We start from the raw sequence: 22,597 nt of genomic DNA, 5'->3' as shown, positions 1-22,597 counted from the left end.
GCACTGCACCTTGCACACAGTAAACACCACATCGGTATTTGGGGAATGGGTGAACTAGCAACGGGAGAGGATGTCCTGAGAATTCCAAGGAGAGGGGGCTGTTGCCATGGAGGTTGGTAGGTGCCCACCTGGGCCTTAAAGCAGGAGGATTTTGCCCACCTGACTCACAAGGCACCCGGGCACCAAGCAGAGGGCAGTGCCAGGCGCAAAACCCAGGCAGCTGGATTTCTCTCTCTCGCACCCGGTCTGCCAGCCCCGCTCTCCACGCTCAAGCTGAGCTGTGTGTCTTGGCGAAATTACCCGCCCTCTCTGCGCCTCAGTTTGCTCCTTAGCAAAATCGAGGCTTGGCAGGGGTCCCTCGGAGTTCTAGGGGCGGGGCCACGGGGAAGGCGCGCACACAGTCGGCGCTGGATAAATGCCGAGGGAACTGCTGTGGGCGCAGGGAAAGGGTTAAAGCCGGGCGCTTTTTAATTGTCAAATGACTGCGGGCGATTAGCGCTGGCAGCTTCCTCAATAATCGCTCTTCTCTGTACCTGCTGGGAGCTTAATTAAAAAACAAAGAGGCTCAATTTAAAGGCCATTACTATGCTAATGCGGCCGGGCGGGCGGTGATTAAGCGGCTCGGGCGGGCTGCGGGCTGCTGGGGCGGGGCGCGCGGTGATCAGTTACCCACTAAACGGGCGGCCTGGCGGCGGGGCAGGAGCGCGGTGCGCGGCGGGGCCCAGGCCCAGACCCTCCTGCAGCGCCCGGGCGCGGAGCCCCGGGGAGGCGGTCTCCCAGAGCCTCTTTTTACTCCCTGGCAAGGGCCCGGGCCGCGGGGAGGGAATAAATGCCACCCACTCCTCTGAGGGCTTCCTCCTCCAGCATTTCCCCCCGGCCTCCCCCGGGCCTGGAGTCCACTCTGTTCCTGCACCCACTTCTCGGGTTATCGTGTCTCAGGCCCCTCAGCTGGGAGACGTGTTCTGCCCATGCACTATGGCTGTGTCCCTGCAGTGTCAGCCGGGCACAGGCCACTGGCCGAGAGCGGGTCTGGGACATTTGCTCCCCAGTCCCCAGGCAGCTTCCTAATCTCCAGGAAGGCAGGAGAGAGGCGGTTTTACTGGCCAGGCTGGCCTGGGATGGGGCCCTCCCTCTACTAAACCAGCTGAGTGACCTTGGTAAGGAAGGGACTCCTGCCTCTGAGGGGGGGGGGTCATGAGGCACTGGTGAAGCCCCTGCCTGTGAAGCTATGAGCACAGGGCTGGTGTGGTTCCTGTGAGTGTGACAGTGGGAACGTATGCCAGTGTGCAGTTCAGAAACTGGACAGCAAGAGTACAGGTGTGTGTGTATGTTCATCTGGGAGGCGGGGCGGGGGGGTGGTGGTCCAGATCTCGTGAGACTGGGCAGTGAAGCCCTCAGTGACTGAGCTAACAGTGTTATCTCTGGCTGCTTTAAGAGGAGTATACGGTACGGAATAAGGGAGCAGACGGCTCTTCTGGCCCATGGAGGTCTGTGCTGAGCAGTGGGCTGCTGGGTGCCAGCGTTAAGGGCTGTTTTGACAAACTCAGGCTCGTGACCAGAGTGTAGAGAAGCAGCCACCAGAACCTGGGGGTTCTAAGTGGGAGAGGGAGGTGTCAGGGGAGAGATCACTGAGTAAGAAAGAGCACACTCAGTCCATGGGGTCCCAGCTGAAGCTGGACATTTCGCACCCAACATAAGATACCACAAGGCTGTCTTGACCCGTAGTTTTGACCCTGAGCATGTTTTTCATTGGCTGCCTGGTAAAATTTGTGGTCATCAACTTTGGTGATTTTGTTGCTAACATTAAAAACCACCTGAGCCTGGGGGTAAATTTAACTTGGTAAATTAAGCAGTACAAAATGCAACTGACAGCAGTGAAACTGCTCATGGTAAAATGTGTCACTGGCTACAAATTAACCGAAGAGTCAAATCCCGATAATCAGTAAGATACAATACAGGCACAAACCTGACAGTGAAGCAAATCTTTATCAAAAATTTTTCATGGGAAATAGTTCATCTCAATGAAAATAATTTTAGTAAAATGGAAATGGAAAAACTTGTAAATTATTTAACTGCACTAGAAAGAAAATTGGTCAAAAAATTAAATTGCCTTAATGGAGTCTGTTCCAGAAAACACTTGCTCAAAGGGAGTTTATCAGTGTTGTTATAACCCTAATTAAAATGCTGTGGTCTATGTATAGGGAGTCCAGAATCCTTGGGGTCAGGATGATGCGGCCAAAACATCAGTGAGGTCAGCTGTTAGGCTCTGTGGTGCCCTGGATGTCTCCTTCTGAGACCTCTTTCCTCTGGAATATCTTGTTCCCCATTGACTCCTCGTCACCTAGCACAGCACTTGGTCATGGTAGGTGTTAGGTGAATGCTTACAGAATCAACAAGCCTTCCAGTAAGCCTTAAAAGGCAGTTTCTGCTTTTAAGAGGAGGAATCATGGCTCAGGATTTGGCACAGAGCGAGTGCCTGAGTATACGTTGGATGGATGGATGGCTGGCTGAGAAGGGTGGATGGGTGGGAGATGGGTGGATAGCCCAGCAGGTGGGTGGATGGAGACCTGCGTGCATGGGTGTGTGTGTGTATGAGTAGATGGAAACAAAAGAAACCTGACCTGTCTTATCTTCTTTAGCCCAACATTCAAGGCCTCTGGCTTGACCCTTCTCCTTTCTCACCTAAGCTCCAACCTTTCTGAACCACTGTCTGCCTGACCCTGAAAATGGCCTCCATTTTCTTCATGGCTTTGCTTTTATCCAACCCCTCCCTCCCAGAACGGCCTCTCTACTCCTCTGTCCCTGCCTACCCAGAGCCCAGACACTGGGACTGGACACACTCCTGTTCGCATCCCAGCCAGCACTTGCCCCTTTCAATTATTTACACTCTTTATAGCCCCCTCCTCCAGGAAGTCAGTCCTTCTCCCCCACCCCACTGACCTTACACTTCCTCAGGCCCTGTCCTGGATCGCTCAGCCCTTCCTAGGCCACAGCCTTGGGCCTGGCCTATTCTGGCCTCTCAGGACCCTGGAGAGAAATCCAAAGGCCTCTACATCTTGTGGTGTGTGGGGTTTCTTATCTTGCACCTGTGTTTTCAGCCCCTCATATCTGTACCTTCGGCACCCCCAGGCCCAGCCCAGGTCATGGGCCCACAGCGCTAAGCTAATGAACCGAGCAAGTGCAGAGTCATTCCGAGTGGCGGGCAGGGAGGATGAGGCTGAGGCAAGAGAGGGCTTCAAGCACAGGGAGGTCCAGGAAGCCAGGAGGCGAGGCTGGGAGGGTGTGCTCTGCAGCCCGTCCCAGCTTCGATCCCAGTTCTCACAGTTCTGAGCGGTTGTGTTACCCTCTCCAAGCACCACTTTCCTCTCTTATGAAAAGAGTGCCAGAGCCCGTCTCTAAGGGGTCTTATGGGGGAGGAGTATGTGTGCAAATAAGGCACAGGGCCTGGTATGTAGGAAACACTTAATAAATCTTAGTAAGTAATAATAACAATAATAATGGCTGCTGGGACAGGAATAAAAACGCAGACACAGAGAATGGACTTGAGGACATGGGGAGGGGGAAGGGTAAGCTGGGATGAAGTGAGAGAGTGGCATGGACTTATAAATACTACCAAGTGTAAAATAGATAGCTAGTGGGAAGCAGCCCCACAGCACAGGGAGATCAGCTAGGTGCTTTGTGACCACCTAGAGGGGTGGGATAGGGAGGGTGGTAGGGAGATGCAAGAGGGAGGAGATATGGGGATATATGTATATGTATAGCTGATTCACTTTGTTATAAAGCAGAAACTAACACACCATTGTAAAGCAATTATACTCCAATAAAGATGTTAAAAAATAATAAAAATTGATGTTTCAAAAAAACAATAAAATAGGGCTTCTCTGGTGGCGCAGTGGTTGAGAGTCCACCTGCCGACGCAGGGGACAGGGGTTCGTGCCCCGGTCCGGGAAGATCCCACCCCCCCGCGGAGCGGCTGGGCCCGTGAGCCATGGCTGCTGAGCCTGCGCGTCCGGAGCCTGTGCTCCGCAATAGGAGAGGCCACAACAGTGAGAGGCCCGCGTACCGCAAAAAAATTAATTAATTAATTAAATAAAATCAAACATAGAAAATTAATAATAATAATGGCTGCTGGATTTGGCAACCTGGAGCTGGTGACTAAGTGAGAATGGGGGAAGGGAACCTAGGATCAGCTCAGAGGGGTTTGATGAGCAGGTGGGAAGAGAAGGCATAGGGCCTGGCTCATAGTAGGTGCTCAGTGAATGTTGATGGATGAGTGAATAAATTAATTATCAAATGAATGGAATTCACCAGGGAAGGGCAGAAAAAAGAGGGAAGAGCGTCAACCCAAGGGTTAATGAAATAATACAGGTAAAGCCCTTAGCTTGGGGCCTGGCCTGGAGCACATAGACCTCTGCTGCTGTAGGCCCTGGCTGGAGGGCAGGAAGAGGCAGGTGGGGGATGATCAGAGGGGCGTGATGCTCCACCTTCCACCTGCCCTGCACCATTGATTGTCTCTCCCTGATGTCACCAAGAGAGGTCTGGTCCCCGGAGAAGCCCCAATATCCCCAAATGGAAAAGCAACTCCTGAGGCAGAGTCTGGGCCTTGCCCCTAAACCCCCAGGGGTCAGAGCCCCAAAGGTGAGAGACTAGTTATCAGGTGCCACGCCACGTATAACTCACTCTGTAGGAGTGTGTATGTGTGTGAGCGTGTATGTCTCCATCCTGGCAGCTCCCAGTGTCTCCAGCCCAGGGCCTCTCTCTGAACACCAGACTCGTACATGCAACTGCCCTCTGGACACATCCACATGGCTGTTAGAATTCAGCTCAGATGTAACATGTCCTGAACTGCACTCCTGACTCTCCCCTCCCCCACCTCACCTCGGTCTCCATTTCATTTGGTGGCAACTCCATCCTTCCAGTTGTTCAGGCCCCCAAATCTTGGACTCACCTGTGCCTCTATCCTTTCTCTCACATCCTCTCGTGTCCCTGTCTACCTTCAGAATGCATCCCAGGTAGGGTGACTTCTCAGCACCTTCCCTGGTCTAAGCTGACATTATCTTTTGCCTGGATTATTGAGATAAACTCCCAAAGCATCTCTGGGCCCCCACACAGCTGCCTGAGGAACCTGATTAAAATGCAAATCAGATCACACCCCACCTCTGCTCAAAACCCTCCCTCCAAAACCCCACGTGACCTGCCCCCCCCCCAGCTTCTACCTGCACCTCCTAGCCCCTTCCCCTGTTGGTCACCTGCCCCAGCCACATGGGTCTCCTTGTCTTTCCTCCAACACCCCAGATACACTCAGGCCTCAGGACCTTTGCACTTGCTATTCGCTCTGCTGGGAACCCCTTTTCCCCAGATATCTCACTAAGGCCTCTGCCTGTTCTTTCTAAATCTCCTGGACACACACACACACACACACACACACACACACACACACACACACACACACACACACACACACACACACACACACACACACACACACACACCCTGTCCCCGCCCTGCCCCGCCCCATCGCTCTTCTTTGCCTCTTTATTATTCATCATTTTTACCACTTGTTACACTCTGTCTGCTAGAGATCTATCTGTTGCCTGTCCCTCACCCTTTAGATTGGAAGCTGGTGGGGCGGGGTTGGGAGAGACTGTCCATTTGACTCATTGCTCTATCCCCAGCCTCCAGACAGTGCCTGGTACGTAGTAGGTGCCAAATAAATATGTGTGGAATCACCGAATGTGTGCCTGCCTGGCCAGGCTGGCCCCTGGATGGTACCCCGGGCTCCCAGCTGGGCCTGTCCCTCCCTGCCCCTGACCCGTGACCTCGAGCCCCGGCTGCGGGCTCCCCGACAGCGCCCCGAGCCGGGATCAAAGGGCCTTGGAGCCAGCGGCCCTGCACAGCTGGGTCTGTGCGCCCGCGGGAAGCGCCGGGGCAGCCCTCACGGCAGGCCGGCCCCGGCGCGGCTAGGTTGCGGAGAGGCCCGCGCGCCGGCGGCCGCCGGTCCCAGCGACCGGCCACGCCAAGCATTCCAGCCGCGTGATTGACGCGCGCGCACCGGGGCCCCCGCCTGCGGCTCCCGCCGCCGCCCGCCTGGCCCGCCGCCGCCGCCGCATCAAAGCAGATGTTTGCAGCTGGTTTGAGTTGGATCCCCATCAACAGGCCCCTTTTTGTCTCAAAATAAAAACCAGCTACGCGCGGAATGATAAGGACGCGGCAGGCACGTGGGGGAGATGTCAACGAGTCGGGGAGGGAGGCGGCCAGGCAGCTCCCTCTGCCTGCTCTCACCGCATCAGCTCCTGCAAGTGACAGGCAGCCTCCAGCAGCAGCAGCTGGACCCCCAAGAGTGTCTGGAGTCCTGTCCCCTCGGCTCCTGTGAACTCCAGCTCATCTCTCAACCAGCATCATCATAGACGCCACAGTCCCAGGAGCCATACTAATACGAGCCACCTCCTGGGCACTTCCTGTATGGGGGCCTGTCCTAGTGCTCTGCGGCCACTCCATCCTGGGATCCCACGCCAGCCTGTGGAGGCGTGGCACAGAGAGGGCAAACATGGGGCCATGATCACATGTTAGGTGGGGATTGCGGTCCGAGTTTTCAGACTGGAAAACAGGTTCAGAGAGTAGAGGTGGCTGGCCCCAAGGTCAGGCAGCTGGTAGGTGGCAGAGCTGGGACTGAGACTCTTCAGACCATTCTTTCTGCCTCCAGGACCAAGTTCTTTTAACTCTGTGTCATGTCACCTTTCCCAGGAAGTCCCCAGCTCTCCTCCAGATTGACTATCATGCCTTTCTATGCCCACTGCAGCCCGCTGAGTGTACCCCGTCAAAGCACATGTCACGTTATGCCAGCTCCCATGGGACGAGATATGATCTGACTGTTCCCCAAACATCTTGCACGAGCCTGGCACAGAGTCAGACTCCTTGGGTGTTTGCTGGGTCAATCCGTGAAGGTGTGGACAGTGGGGACAGAGGGCCTTCAGTTCCAGGTGCCAAGCCTCGTGGTCCCCATGGAGGGAGTGCTTCCAGGAACTGTGGGACTTGGGCCTGGAGAGGCCCTAAGGGAAACCAGGTCCAGAATCTCCCTGGTCCCCAGTGTGGCCCTGGGGGAGGGTCTCACAGAAGCTCATACCTCAGGGAGAACTCAGACCCAACGATGTGATGGGGGCTTCAGACTTGAAATTGGAGGTGCAGAAGAGAAGGTTCCAGAGCCTGCACTGGGCACCACGTGACACTTAGACTGGGGAGGGAGAGGGACCACACACCTGCCGAGATGCCCTCTGGACTAGGCCTTCTCACATCACCAGGTGAGGGAAGGATTAACACCCCCATTTTACAGAAGAGGAAACTGAGGCTCAAAGAAGGGATGTGAATGACCCAAGGCCACATAGCTGGTGTTGGAGATGTGGAAAGTCACACCTCTGAGGACGAGGATGGGGGTGGGGGGCTGTTAAAAGGGCCCTTGAATGAGCAGGAGAAGGAGGAGACACAGGACAGAGGGTCTAGTTGGCCCACCTTGAGTCAGGTGTCCAGGCCTGGCCCAATCACTTAAAGGTCAGGGAAGTCATTTTATACCAACTTGGCACTCCCAGGGCTTTCCCTGTGAGCTATGGATGCCAGTGCAGTGCGGATGTTGGGGGTGTTACTGCAGGACTCCCAGCCCAACAGGAGTGATGTATAGAACTTCGTTGACAAAAAATTGGGACACTGGATTCCGGGTTGTTTAGCTGTGGAGGGGGCACGGGAGGGCAAGTTCACTTATCTTGTTAACTGGTAGTATTCTAAGACCCCCCCAGAAGCAGAGGAGCCAATATTCTATTGTCCTACCTGGCTGCCCATTTCATTTTTTCCAAGGTTATTCACTCACTCAACAAATAGTCACTAACCACCAACTCAACGCTGGAGCAAAGGGTAGGGGATTGAATTAGACCCAGTTCCTTATTTCTAAGTCAGTGGGGGCTTCAGACACACAAGTATCTGGATCTGTGGGTATCAGGGAAGGCTTCACAGAGGAGGTGACAATTGAATTGGGTCTTGAAGGATGAAGAGGAGTTCAACGAGAAGTAAAGGGAAGGGGTTGAGAAGATTGGTCGTAGAGTCAGTTGGAATTTTAGGTGCTAAGGAGGCAGGAAGGGACTTGCTGTGTTCAGGGAACAATGAGAAGTGTGGCAGCTGTAGCAGAACATCTGAGGCCAGGTGTGACAGGGGTAGAGTGGGGCTTTGAATGCCATAATTAGATCTTTGGGCTTATCCTAAAACTGTTGGGAGCTCTTGGACTGAGAACCCAGCAAGAGGCTACATAAACTGTAAAGTGCAGTGATGGGGGTCTGGGAATGGCAGTACAGTGAGGAGGAGGAGGCCGAGGAGCTTCTACTCAGCAAGGATAGTGAACTGGTGCTTGGACAGTCTTGGAGAGATGATGACAGTGATCATGATCACCACGTGTTGAGCCTGGGGGGATGCGCCCAGGCCATCATCCCCACTGGACAGATGGGGTCACTGAGGCTCAGAGAGGAGAAGGGACTTGTGTAAGCTTCCAGTGCAAGGAAGTGACAGAGCCAGGATTCCAAGCCTAATGAGTGCTGTGTGGACTCCAAGATCTGGGGATGAAAACCCGCGAGGAGAGGCTGGAGGGGCCCCGGGACATTAGGAAACCAGTTTTATCAGAGGTAAGAGAATCAGCTGTACTGCATGTATCACTGCAGGTGTCAATGGTTTAAGAGAAATTAATTAATCATTTTGTAATCCACGTTCAAATGCTCCCAAAAACATTGGCTTTCTGAGTTTTGTTTATTAGCTTTATGAGTTTAGTAAATTGAGCATTAAATAAATAAGCCAATAAAAACTCAAAGGAGATGGAGACATGTTGTCGTAGCCTGGGACTCTTTAAGAGAAGGACATCCCGAAAAAGGGAATTTCTTAAGCTGCAATCACAGATGATCCTGGGGGAGGGGGAGATGTTCAGTTTGGTTTAAGAAACTGGGTGCTGGGCTTATGCCAAGTAATAAGAACTCGGGGTGTTCAGAGCCTTGAGGGCAGACAGACGTGGGCATGATACTCAGAGCAAAGGGCCAGGGTAATTGATGAACAAAGAAACATTTGGATGCACAGAGCAGGGAGGGAGTATATGGTGATGCTGCCATGTGACCTTGAACCTGCCCTCTGCATCTTCCTGTGCTCATCTGTGAAACGGAGGTGGAAACATCTTCCTTTTAGGGTTCTGTGAGGACTTAATGGGGTGATGCAGTTAGATGTTAACTGAGCTCAATGATATTAATGAGACAGACAGAGAATTGAGCCAGGAGTGCACTGTCCAGCCCAGGCCAGACAGAAGCTAGAAGGATGGATCGAGAACCCAGGGTGGTCATGAGAAGGGGGAATGGTTGGGACCTGCATCAGGAAGGCTGCTCCCAGGGACCCCTGGGAGACCCCAGCGAGGATAATCAATGAAAGCATGTTGGACTCACATGGAACAAGAGAAAGGCAGAAGCCAGCTCTTGTGAGATGCCTTCTTCACGCCAGCACAGGGCCGAGGGCTTCACATGCATTCAGCTCTCCCAACAACCCCATAGGTAGGTACCATCATTCTCATTTTACAGATGAAGAAATTGAGGCTCACTATCTTGAACAAAGTCACACAGGGAAAAGTTATGAAGCCAGAAGGGAACCCCAGGCTGCCTGCTTTAACCCCCCACACAGCTCCCCTCCCAGGTGGTCCTGTCTCCCCAGGGCAGGTGGGTGAGGCTCCCACAGACCAGCTTCCCACAGACCAGCTTGGGGGTGGGGACTGACTTGCCCTGCCTCACGGGCTGAACAGGGCTATATTGGACGGTTCAGCATTCATTCAGCAAACATTCACTGCTCACCTTAGTGTGTACAGGGACTTAGGCTCAGCACTGAAGACACAGAGGTGACCACGGGGAAGGTGCACCTGGAATACATAAAGTGCAGTCGTCAGGAGAAGTATCTGAGACTGGAGAGGAGAAGGGGGCTTCCTGGAGGAAGGGATGCCCAAGCTAAATCCTTCATAAACAGATATTTGCCAGGCAGAGGGTAGGAGAGGGGGAATGGCGTTCTAGCTTGTAGTCACAGCCTGAGGAGAAAAGGGTCGGCGGTTTACACGAAAAATGGGGAGGGGGTTGTGTGGATTGCCAGCAAGCCTGTGTGTCTGTGTTGTGGTCACGAAGCTGCCATCTAGATTCGGAGCTTCTGGATTGGGGGAGGAGCCAGGGCAGGGGGATTGGCACCGAGAGGGCAGGGCAGCTAGAGGGAAAGCCACAGGGAGCTCCCCCCACCCCCGGCCAGAGCTTCGGAGCTGCCCCACAGCACCCTATCGTCCCCTGACCCCGGGGCCTGCCCCACCCTGGCCTCCCAGCCCAAGTGTGGGAAGCAGCAACACACCCATCTGGAATCCCCAGGCCAGCTGGGGAGTGGGGACTGTTGTCCCTATCTTACAGGTGAGGAAAGTGAGGTTCAGACTTGCCCAGGGTCACAGAGCCGGTCAGGATGGAGAGCAGGACCAGGGCTCCAAATCCAGTGCCCTCGATGCTTTCCGGGCCTTTCACATCAGGCTCTGGAGCGTCTCTGGGGCAGGAGGGGAAGGGAGATGGGGTGGCCCGGAGCTTTTCAGCCTGAGCAACTCTACATCTCTGGTCAGTATTTGCAGCTTCTGGGCAGCATTCACGGAGAGGCTCGCCCCAGCCCCCAGTCACTTCCTCTGTGCTCACAGCTTTATCCTGACAACTCACTGCATTTTCACACTGAGAAACAGGCAGTGTTGCTGAGCCCATTATACAGATAAGTGAGCTTAGAGAGAGGAAATTACTTGCTCAGTCACAAACGAGCAAGTGGTGGAAACAGGCATTGAACCCGAGTCCATCTGATTCCAGTGCCACCCGCCTGTAGCTGGGGCTGCTTCTCAATGGCTGGTTCCACCGATCCTTCATGGTGGGAGGGATCGAAGGAGGGAGTGGGGGGCTCGCAGAGGAGGGCACCCCGCTGGCACCCCAGCCCCTCCCACGCATGCAGTTGGTAGCTCTCACCCTGGCACGGTAGACAAAGGCAGCCCCATAATTGGGAGCGAGTATTTCATGCGTTCCCCCCCCCCCGATGTTTTATTGGGTGGAGAGATGCTTGGAGACCAAACGAATGGCACATTCTGTTTATAAAGTGTGCAGTTTGTTTTATTTCCCGAGTTTTTGCAATCTAGATAACAGATGATGCCCCGAGTGGCTGGCGCTGCCTCTGTGATGGCGGCACCGAGGCTTTGGAGAAGTATTAATAATAGATTGTGTTGATGAGTTTGGAGAAAGTAGCAATCGACCCCCTGCTGCCAAGGCATTAGCGGGGCTGTTCTGAACGAAGCCTGCATGGTGGCAGTGCCTACAAATGCGGGTCACACACCCCTCCCCCCCCCCGCTGCCCCCTCCCACTGACTAAGAGGGCCTCCTCTCTGGGAACCGCCCAAGGTGTGCCAACCCAGCCTGGGGCCCTGGCCCTGACATGGTGACACAGAGATGCAGTCATTGCCTGTCCACCCGTGGGCCACAGAGGCCAGGCTGCAGCCCTTAGTGGGGCCGCCAGGTCAGGAGGTAGAGTGTGGGGAGAGGGACAAGGAGGCAGTGAGAGGGGCAAGGCAGAAGTGTCCTCCATGTCAGAGCAGCAGGTTCTGCAAACCTGGCTCCTTCCCTAGCCCCTTGGCAGAGTTGGAGGGCCAGCCAGATTCCTAAGGGCCTCTGCTTAGGGTACATGGACAGCTGAGTGGGTTGCACCCTGAACAAAGGTCTCCAGCCAAAGGGCCAAATTGGAGCTGCATCCATCTCATATACCGTTGTGAAGGCATGCACTGTGTGGGCCAGTGGGGTCCTGTCTGCCTGAGCCTCTGCACCTCCTCAAGCCTTCACTCATGGCCTTTTCAAACACTGAGGCCTCCTTGAGGATCAGGTGGACCTCTGTAGAACTGGGAGCTGACAGGGCCATGTGCCATCACTCTGATGTGGTACTCATTCATTGAATTAAATGCTCAGTATCATTGAATCCTGACAACGGCCCTTTGAGGGAGGTCCTGTTGACATCCCCATTTTATAGTAGAGGGAACTGAGGCCTGAGATAAGCATAGAGGATGCCACCTCCCCCAGACTGGGGCATCAAAGAAGGCTTCCCAGAGGAGGTGGCATTGGAGTTGGGCATTGCAGGATGAGTAGGAGTCTGCTGGCTAGACTAGAGGTGGGTGGCAGGGGTTGCTGGGGTGTCCCCAATTTGAGTGCCCTGGCCAATGCCAGGGCAGCAGGCAGAGCTCGGAATGGCCCTGCCCACTGCGTCCCACCAGCTTGCCGTGGGCGGTGCTGATGGCAGCCTCGGGAAGGGAGGCAGGCCGAGAGCCTCGCATTTATGGCCATTTCTGTTCCAGAACCGATTAGTAGAGAATTGCAGCTGTAATCTGTGCCTGTGATGGCGGGCCATAAAGAGGGATGGGATGTGCACAGTGCTCCCCAGGTGGCGCCCGCAGACGTGGCCCGGGGACGTGGGGAATGAAAAATGGTTTTAATTCCCTCCCAGCAGCAATAATTTGATTCTTCATAAATTTTTCCATCAAAGTGTTGTTCCCACAGAGCAGGGCACGTGACAGGGATCGGGGGGCCGGGAGGAGCGGTCAGTAGGTGCAGGCAGAGGCGGGGCCCTGCTGCTCAGACTCTTTCTGCACACTCGCCGGAGTCACGAAGACCCCTGCCCCCACCCCCAGCTTTGTCTCCGGAGATGGAAGATGGATCCTCCCTGTCACGGAGGGACTGGATCAGGCCCGGGAACAGAGACGGCTCCATCATTTACTACCCACGTGACCCTGAGCACGTGACTCTGCCTCCCAGCACCTCAGTTTCCTTATCTCTAAAATGGGATATTTCCTGCCTCATAGGGTTGTTGCAAGGATGAAACGCATTTCTGCATGCAGAGCACTTAGAAGAGCGGCTGGTACGCCATACGTGCTCTGTGAATATCTGTTCCCGGTGTAGATTCCTAACCTAAGATGAGGGATAAGCAGGTGGTAGCCAAGGCAAGGCCCAGAACATGTTGAAGAGCCAAGGTGATGGTGCTCTGGAGAGACTGCAGGCTGTTCCATGGGGCCGAAGGCTCGGGGAGCAGAGGGGTCAGAGAAGAGGCAGGACTGTGAAGGGCCTGAGTGCCAGACTCAGGAACTTGAAGGTTCTCCGGAGGGCACTAGGGAGCCATGGAAGAGTCTGGAGCAGGGAAGCAGCACGATCAGATGTGTGTTTTAGACAGATCCCTCTGGCTGTCATCCTGGAGGGTAAGTTGAAGGGTTGGAGAGGCCAGGAACCCAGGGAGAGCACTGGGGCAGCCCTCAGGCAGGAGAGGAGGGACCCAGGCTGGGTAAGGCTGGGGATTGCTTGGATGTGGGGGAGAGAGGCAGGGGCAGAGAGGAGGAGAGCCAGTGCTAGAGTAAGGGTAGATGGGACCTGTGGGCTGCCTGGCCTTCCCCTCAGGGCAGGGGCCCACCTGGCTCCCAGGGAAGGCGGAGGCTGAACCTGCACTCTGCCCTCTAGTGGCCACTGTGTCTCTAAGCGGGAATGACCCTGAGCTGGTGCTCCCAGGAGAAGGCACCTCCGGGCAGGTTGCCCAGTGCCCACCATGAGGCCGCCAGGGCCCTGTGAGCCAAGGGGGTAGGGCTCCCACTGTCTGGCTCTGTGCTCAGGGAGGGCCTCTCCCACTTGGGCTAGAGGGTCAGTGTGGCGGGAGGAAGAGGTGCTTTGTGGGCAGTGCCTCTGGGAGGGACCACTGAGCCCAGCCAATGTGCCCACTCTGCACCTGCAGGCTCTTCGCGGCCAAGTGCAGCGGCTGCATGGAGAAGATCGCCCCCACTGAGTTTGTGATGCGGGCGCTGGAGTGCGTGTACCACCTGGGCTGCTTCTGCTGCTGCGTGTGTGAGCGGCAGCTACGCAAGGGCGACGAGTTTGTGCTCAAGGAGGGCCAGCTACTGTGCAAAGGTGACTACGAGAAGGAGAAGGACCTGCTCAGCTCCGTGAGCCCCGACGAGTCTGACTCCGGTGAGCTGCGCCTGGAGCTGGGGCAGGCGGTGGGGAGAGCCGCCCCTGCAGGAGAAGCCCACTCGTGACCCCAGGACCTGCACTATACACAGACACTGCACCCACATCCGATACGCACGCGCACTGATGGGTTCAGTACACACGTGCACATGTGGGGTGCACACAGAGACGTGTGCACAGCCTCACAGGCGCACGAATGTACCTGGACACTATCACACACAGGTGTAGGTGCATGTGATCACAGATGCACACACACAAGCACATAAAATGCATGTGTGGATACCCATGCCCAGGAGTGTAAATACACAGACACATGTCCATGTGTAGACATGTGCTTACATGCCCAAGCATGCAGAAGCCCACACCCATGTAAACAACATGTGCACGCACGCCCCAGCACACTCACGCAGTCAACACCTATGCGTGTGGCTGCACACGTTCATCCACATGCTTACATGTACTGTAGCTTGCACACACATGCTGCCACACCCCCTGCTCTCTGGCCCACCACCCTCCCCCTGCTCTTATCCTTGCTGTGGCCCCCCCACCCCGACAGCACAGCATCCCAGGGGTCTCTCCCAGCACCGGGCCTGCAGGCTGCAGGTGTCTGATCTGATGCAGCCTTTCTGCATCGCCCCCCAGAGCCTTCAGCAGTGGGGAGCAGCAGCCCCAAGCTATTCCTTTTTCCCCGCTGCATGGGGAGACTGGGGCCCTCGGTGGTGGAGGGAAAGACTCTGTTTCCAGGGGTGAAGCCTCCTCTCTACCCTGCTCCAGCCCCCAAAAGACTTTACCAGTTTGGAGCCCTCCTGGCAGGAAGGGCAGGGCCAGCTGGGAACAAGTCTTAAGGAGGGAAAAGTCAGGGAGCAGGCTGGCACCTTGTCATTCCTGGGGATGGTGAAGATGGACTGGAGCAGGGGGCGTGGGGAGGAGGTGCCCTGATCTGCCGGGCCTTGTGGGGAACCTGGAGCCCATGGTCACAGGACCTGCCCACACGAAGAAGCACTGTCCCTGCCAGAGCCTTTGGAGGAGGTGTGAGCTCCCACCACCTGTACCTCTGTCCATCCCTGGGCAGGGCACCACGGCGGCCAGGCTGCCTGGGCTGCTGTGGGAGAGCAGAGGCCAGCCAGGTGCCATTGGCACGTTCACGCCAGGCCTAGGGAGGGGTTCTCGGAGGGAGGTCCCCTCCACAGGGGTCATGCTCAGAGGAAGATGGTCTAGGAGAAAGGAGGCCAGTTCAGACTCGGGGTCAGCAGGAGGCATGGGGGGTGGGAGGGATGCTCTGCTATCTGTCTGGGGCTGGCATCTCGGAGACCCACAACTCGGGCATGGAAGTGGGTGTGGGTGTGCCTCCAGGTGAATACACACGCTTCTGCACGCAGGTGTGTGTGTCTGTTCAGATGTGTACATGTCTGTATGTCCCTGCCTGTGAGCATGCACCTCTACGTGTGTGTGTGTACGTGTGCACATGTCATGGTCACAAGTACTCCTGCGTGAGAACGTCTGGAGAGTGCGTCTTTGCCCATCAATTCTTAGTCCCTGGAAGCTCCAAGGAAGCAGGCTCCTGGTAGCCTCCTCTCTGGGCCATGAGGCCCAGCTAGTGCTGGGCTAGTGCCGTGGGAACTGGCTTTCCCAAAGGCTAACATGCTGGGCTGGTGTCCTCCGGGCACCGGAGGCCAGCGGGACAAGGTGGGTCCCAGGCAAGATGGGTCAGGGGAAGCCCAGGGCCAGAATGAACACAGATGCCAGCATCTCTCCTCAGGTGGGCCATGGGCCTGATGAGGACAGCAGATCGGCCACAAGTGAGCATCCTATGCTCCCTTCAGTGTGTCCAACCACATGTGTACACCTGTGTGCTTCTGCAGTGCCCATACCTGTCCCCACGTGGGCCTGTATCTCTACCATTCTGAATGTGTACGCATCTGAGTGTGCAATGCATGCGTGCCTGTGTGTCTCTGCCTGCTCACCAGGGTGCCTTCCTGTGTGTGTCTGCCTGTGTGTTGTCAGCAGAGCAGGTCTGGGGGCCTTGGTTCAGGTCTCCCTGGGGGTCCAAGCTAAGAAAGTGAGGAGTGTGTGCTGAGGAAGAGGACACACAGGGCCTGGATGGGAGATGAAAGACTAGATAGGCAGGGCCTATGGGTCAGGGGAAGGGGGTGGTCTTTACCCCGAGGGCACTGGGGAGTCGTGGCAGGTGTTAGCAGGAAGTGATGGGATCCCATCAGGTAGCAAGTTGCCTGAGGATACAAGGCTGACAGGCTGGGGTGTGTCCCCCACAGTGAAGAGCGAGGACGAAGATGGGGACATGAAGCCAGCCAAGGGACAGGGCAGCCAGAGTAAGGGCAGTGGGGACGACGGGAAGGACCCGCGGAGGCCCAAACGACCCCGGACCATCCTCACGACGCAGCAGCGAAGAGCCTTCAAGGCCTCCTTCGAGGTCTCCTCCAAGCCCTGCCGGAAGGTGAGGGGCACCTGGGGTGGGGTGGAGGCTGACAGCCCCGAATGCACTGCCTTTCCAGACACCACCCCTTCTGCTCCTGCTGGGGGCTGGGCGTCCCTCCCCTCCCCGCCCATCCCCCCAAACCTGCTGCCTCCCAGCTGCTGCCCCCCTACCGCCAGGCCTGACCTGTCTCCTTCTCTATGGGCAGGTCCGAGAGACGCTGGCAGCAGAGACGGGCCTCAGCGTGCGTGTGGTCCAGGTCTGGTTTCAGAACCAAAGAGCAAAGGTGAGTACAGGCACCTGCCACCCCGCTGGACAGGGGTGGGATGGGGAGGGGGTGCAGGCAGAAGACCAGGGGCCTGATGAGGGTGGCGTGGGAATGAAGGGGGGCTGGAGGCGGAGACTGGCACACACTGTGTCTCCTGCAGATGAAGAAGCTGGCACGGCGGCACCAGCAGCAACAGGAGCAGCAGAACTCCCAGCGGCTGGGCCAAGGTGAGCAGGGCAGCCCAGGGTGGGGCTCAGTCTCTGTAACTAGACTCCCAAGAAACCTCCCGCCAAGGTGATCAGAGCTCAGGGAGCTGCTGCCTTGGAACCTGCTGAGATCAGTAAAGGAGACAGGCAGTGGGGACCGTGGGACACAGGAGGGGAGATGGCAGGGTGGGTGGCCCAGAGGGGTGGCAGAATTTCCATATTCAAAACAGCGACACGGTGTGCCAGGCACTGTTCTCACCGTTCCACACGCTCCGTCTCACTTAATTCTCACAGATCCCTGAGAGGAAGGGCATCGTTACATCCCATCTCACAGATGAGGAGACTGAGGCTCAGGGAGACTAAGGGACTTGTTGGGATCACTCAGCTAGTAAGGGGCACAGCCAGGCTTCAGCCCGGAGTGTAGGGCTCCTAAGCCTGTGCTTTTAACATGACCATACACCCTACTGCCCACAGCAGAATTCCGCATAAGTCTCCAGAGAAAGTCTGAAGGTGTTGAGGAGTCCAGCGTGGACTGGGCTTTGCCCAGATGCTGTTTCCACAACTTGGGCTGGGGCTGGCCTCCCCGGCCCCATGGGGACATGGAGCCTTCTAGGTCTTGAAGGGAGGGCACTGGGAGCTCCCTGAGTCAGCTAAACTGGGGAAGGGGCCTCAGCTGCCTGCTCCCAGGTGAGCCGGGGTCTCTGAGGCGGCTGCCAAGGGACTGATGGGCAGCCCTTCTCCTCAGAACTCTAGGGCCAGACCAGTGTCCCAGGCTGGACCTTGGGCTTCAAGGCCGTGGCCTCAGAGTCCAGCTCTTCCTGTCTTCTTTCTCTGCCCCCCTCTCCCGAGACGGCCCAGCCTTCTGGGGCTGCAGCCACGGCTTCAGGTCTCCCAACCTGCTCCCAAGCTGTGTCTCACTCTCCGGTGTTCCCAGCTGCCCCCTGGATGCAGCCTCCCCAGGAATGTTCCACGGTCCCCTCGAGCTCATCACAGCCCATACTACACTTCATACCGCTGCCCCTGCTGCCACATGCACAAAACACCCCCTACAGCTCCCCTGCCCCGTCTCAGCAAATGGCACTACCACCCACCCAGTACCCACACTAGGAACCCAGGAGTCACCTCCCCATCCTGTCCTACACGTACTGCATCTGCTCAGTCACCAAATCAGGCAGTGGTTTCTTGTCCCATGTCCCTCATGCCCCTCTTAGTCTTTCCCACATCTGCATTAATACGGACCCCAACCCCTCCCAATGGTCTCCTCCTCTGGCCTCCACCCTCCCAGCCATTCTCCACAGCTGCTCCACAGCTAAGACCCTCCAATGGCTTCCTACAGCCTCAGGGGAGCCCCCACTCAGCTCGGGTCCCCAAGGAGCCATCTCTCTCCCCAGGCACAACCTTCTCTTGTCCTCACGCTCCATCCCCATGGACTGGGCTCCTTGCTCCCACAGGGCAGTTTCTCTCTTCTCTGCCTTTGCTGCCCTTCAGCCTGGCATGCCTGCCCCCTGCTCGGCTGGTTGAACCTCTGCTGGTTGTTTAAGTCGTTGCATGGAGGTGGTGGGCCCCTTCCTCCAGGAAGCCTTCCTTCCCTGAGCCTTGTTGGCCGGGGTGCAGGCTCCACCCTGATGCTCCCAGATGCAGGGCACTCACTGCACCCATATGTTGTCGAATCAGTACTGGCTGCTCACTGGAAGCCTCTGTCTTCCCCAGGCTGGGAGCTCCTGGAGGGCAGGGCTGTAGGAGGAAGGGAGGAGGTGGGGAGGGAGGGCTCTTTCTGGAAGAGACGCTGGACTGTGTGTCTGGGGAAGGTTGGTGGGCTGGGGGATCAGATATGTAGGCTCAGTGACCCTAGAAGGCCACAGGCAACCTCAGCAGGGGCAGGGCTGGGAAGGAGGAGGCCAGAGAGACCGCAGTGGGCAGCCTGGACTCGGGGGTCGTGAGGGAGGTCATGGGACTCCTGGGGTACATCTGTGAGGTCTCCAGGACAGGGCAGGCAGGGCCAGTCAGTGAGGGCGTGCTCTGTCCCCAGAGGTCCTGTCGAGTCGCATGGAAGGCATGATGGCCTCCTACACGCCGCTGGCCCCACCGCAGCAGCAGATCGTGGCCATGGAGCAGAGCCCCTACGGCAGCAGCGACCCCTTCCAGCAGGGCCTCACGCCGCCCCAAATGCCAGGTGACCACATGAACCCCTATGGTAAGCTGCCCGACCCCCTGCTGCCCCAGCACGGCCCCTGCCCCCTGCCTGACCTGGCAGGCCTGGGGCCGAAAAAGCCACCTCCCGCCCCAGGGCCCCCCCCAACCCCGGCAGCCCCTTCCGACACAGCCCACTTGCCTCCTCCTGACCGGAAGGGGGCGCCCTGGAGACCTCACCCACAGCCCCCAACCCCTCTGGTCGGGCACCGTCGGCAGGTCATCCTGTCCCTCCCTCACCTCCAGCCACACTGCCTGTAGGGCCAACAGGGTCCCCAGGAGCCCCAGCCTGTACCCCGGTGCTGACACCGCCTCTGCCCCCCAGGGAACGACTCCATCTTCCACGACATCGACAGTGATACCTCCTTAACCAGCCTCAGCGACTGCTTCCTCGGCTCCTCGGATGTGGGCTCCCTGCAGGCCCGCGTGGGGAACCCCATTGACAGGCTCTACTCCATGCAGAGTTCCTACTTCGCCTCCTGAGAGCCAGCCGGGCCGCACGGACGCTTGGGCAAGGGCCCTGGGGTGGGACTGCAGGCCGCAGAGGCTGCCCTGCCACCCGCACAGACTCTACAGACAGCCATACGGTGCCCTCCCCTCGGCCAACTGGGCCTGGCTAAAGTGCCCACTGGGCACAGCCAGACAGGCAGACGGGCACAGCCTGGGCAGGGGCTGTGTCCTGCCCACAGAGACTGTCACCCCCAGGGACCCAGAGCTCTCGGACAGCCACTCATCTCCCAGCCCCACCTCGGCCTCCATCACCTCCTTCCCCCTCCCCATCTCTTTTATGGGAAGCTTAAATTCTCTCTATTTTTTTAAATGTCCTCTCTCTGTCCAGGCCACCTCCATGGCATGGGCCTAGGTCGAGGCAGGGCCCCCGTGCATGCCCCCAGACGATGGTGGGTGTGAGATGTGTGTGTACCTGTGCCCTGCACTGTGCCCACCTCCCCCGCCTCTGAGGGCAGGCCCACCAGCCTAGGATCACCCCTTCCAGCTGGAGCCTGGAGAAGGAGTAGGGAAGAGCCTGGCAGGTGGGCCAAGCCCACCGCAGCTCTGCCCTGAGGGGCAATCCTGGCGGGACCAGGGACGGGTAGGTTGAGCCCAGGCTGACTCAAAGGGATGGAGACATACATGCAAACGCACACACTTAAAGGCACACCCATGCGGAAACGCACACAGATACATAGACGTGCTGAAAGAGACAGACAGGCCTCTGCGGGTCAGCCCTGCCCTGCCCTGTCAGGAAGCGGGAAGCGGCCAGACAGGGGCAGGGAGCCCCTCTGATAGCAATAGGAGGGGAGGGAGGAAGTGAGGAGGATAAGGTGAGCTTGAAGCACGTGGACACAGATGTGTCTTAGCTTCTGTCCAGATGGGGGCTGCCTGGGCAGAGACAGAGGCCGCAGAACCAGGTAGAATCAGACCAAATGGCAGAACCTCCAGGCGGAAAAGCATCTCAAAAGTCACCCACTTGGCACTCCGTAGGATGTTTGGTTCCTGCCCAAGCCACTTCTGCCTCTCCTCGCAACCTTCAGTGACTTCATCAGGCCCCAAGTCAGCTGCCTTTTCTGCTGATTCCACCTCTGCTCTATTCAGCCCTGAGTCCTCGCTTCTCAAAGCCAGGCTTTTCCAGCTTCTCCAGCTCTTCCTTTTAAACTGTACCACCCAGCCTGGCTCCAGCTTTCCCTCTAAAGGTATGAAACAGATATAACCCAGTCTTCCCACTGTCATCAGCCAGCCAAAGTGAGCAGGTCAATCACCTCCCCCACTTTAGGCACCCTGCCTCTGTTAATGTGGCCTGAGACCCAGTGAATGGTTTAGGGCACATAACCTTGGAAACTCACCCTGCCCTTTTGTAACCAGAGCCCCTGACCCTGACACGTGTGTGACAGCTAAGCCACAACTCTCTTCTCTGTGTGTGTGGAGGGGGCACTTATCGGTCCCTGGAGAGCCAGTGAAGGACCTTGACTTTTTTCTTGTTACGTTTCCTCTTATTTGATTCATTCCAGCCTGTGGAGTTTCTCTGCACCCCAACTCTGGGACCACTGGTTTGTTCTCCCTCCTCAGCACATCTGCCGATATAAGGAGTCGGCCCTGTGTGTCTCACCTAAGGCATGTGGACCATTTTGTCAAACGCCCTGCTAGAAGCCAGATACACTGTATCAACCTCTGCCCCCAATCTACCCAACTACTAACCCTGTCAAAAGAGCAAGTGAGGCCAGGCTGATGGGCCCTGTTCTCAGTGACCCCTTGCTGGCCCCTGGAGGCCACTGTGTCCTCAGCCAGTGCTCATGGCCCTGCTTTCCATTCTAACACTGAGCCCTAGGCTGCAGAAGTTTGCCTGGTCCAGCCTCTGAGCTGATGGGATGACGGGTGTCTCTCCACCCGTCTGGAGAAGGGCCCCTCTGTCTGGCCCTTCCTGGGATCCTCAAAGTTCACCAACATCCTCTGTGGTTTTGCTTCTCTGTCCTCTGGGGAGACCTCAGTCCCTCCAGAGCATCCTAGGCCAAGCTCCCCGCCCCTCCTGGGCTTCTGCACACACGTCTTGCCACACTCTTCACCACGGCAGAGCTGGCAGAGCTGAGATGCGGCTCAGGGTCAGCCCTCAGGCCCCAGCAGCCAGCCTGGCCCTTCTGGGCTCTTCTTGTTCTACACAGAACTTCCACACGGTCTTAGCTGATGTCCTGAGTCCTTCTGCAGTCTCAGCCCACCTAGGTTCTGTGCCATCTCTTGGTCCTGGGTCACCACTTGTCCCTTAGGCAGCCACTCTGGTTTCTTGAGAGATGGTCCCCTTTCTCCTCTTATGCCCACACAGTCAAATCATGCCAGGGGCACTGGGGCAGGTCCAGGGGTAGATGTTCTCCCCCACCAGTAGGCCTGGCCCTTCTCTCCCAGACCCTTTAAGTTGGAAGGAACCTCAGGAATGGGTCAACTAGTCCACCCCTTATTCTGCAGCTGGAAAATGTGGGCCAGGAGAGGGGCAGGGACAAGGCCTCTCTCAACTAGTCAGGGACAGAGCTGGAGCAGAGAATAGGGACACCACGCCAGCTTCTCATCCTCTGTGTCTGGTGAACGACCTCCAGGTCGGAGCATGACTTGTCTTGGTAAAATTGCCATTCTGGGGCCTCATAAACCCCAACTCCAGCCTGGGCTCTGCCTCTGCCATTACACTGCTCCCTGCCAGGAACTGGTACAGGACACCCATGCTGATGACCCACAGATTGTCAAAGCAAGAGGGACCTCAGCCCCTCGTGCCAAAGATGCCCCATCAGCTAGTTTAGGTAGCACCTTCGCTGTACTGCAGCTCGCTGTCCCCAGGCTCTGATGCCCACTCTGCCCAGCCCTGGACTAGGTGTGGGGACACAGATGCACAAGATGTAGGCCCCCCCCCGCCTTGAGGGGCTCTCTCCTAGGAGAAGAGGCATACACATTCCGCCCCAAGCCTGTCTGG

At 57.0% G+C, this 22,597-nt stretch overlaps 1 protein-coding gene across 2 annotated transcripts in view; it reads left to right on the top strand.

Annotated features, from left to right (window-relative positions):
- LMX1B (LIM homeobox transcription factor 1 beta) overlaps window positions 1–19,632 on the top strand; it is a gene marked incomplete at both ends in the record, with an annotated part of 79,546 nt that extends 59,914 nt beyond the window's left edge. Inside the window, 6 exons of one of the 2 annotated variants that reach the window (XM_082843333.1) lie at window positions 13,819–14,051; window positions 16,325–16,506; window positions 16,694–16,771; window positions 16,914–16,980; window positions 18,989–19,132; window positions 19,475–19,632. In XM_082843333.1, coding sequence (XP_082699459.1) covers window positions 13,819–14,051; window positions 16,325–16,506; window positions 16,694–16,771; window positions 16,914–16,980; window positions 18,989–19,132; window positions 19,475–19,632 — 862 coding nt within the window. Of the gene's footprint in view, window positions 1–13,818; window positions 14,052–16,324; window positions 16,507–16,693; window positions 16,772–16,913; window positions 16,981–18,988; window positions 19,154–19,474 lie in introns of both variants that reach the window. The other variant, XM_082843332.1, reaches the window with a different exon arrangement.
- Window positions 19,633–22,597: the final 2,965 nt, after the last annotated feature.

The sequence above is a fragment of the Leucopleurus acutus genome, assembly GCF_964270905.1.
Source record: "Leucopleurus acutus genome assembly, chromosome: 7".
NCBI lineage: Eukaryota > Metazoa > Chordata > Mammalia > Artiodactyla > Delphinidae > Leucopleurus > Leucopleurus acutus.
The sequence above is the reverse complement of the archived record's forward strand: the minus strand, read 5'-3'. Positions and strand labels throughout refer to the sequence as shown.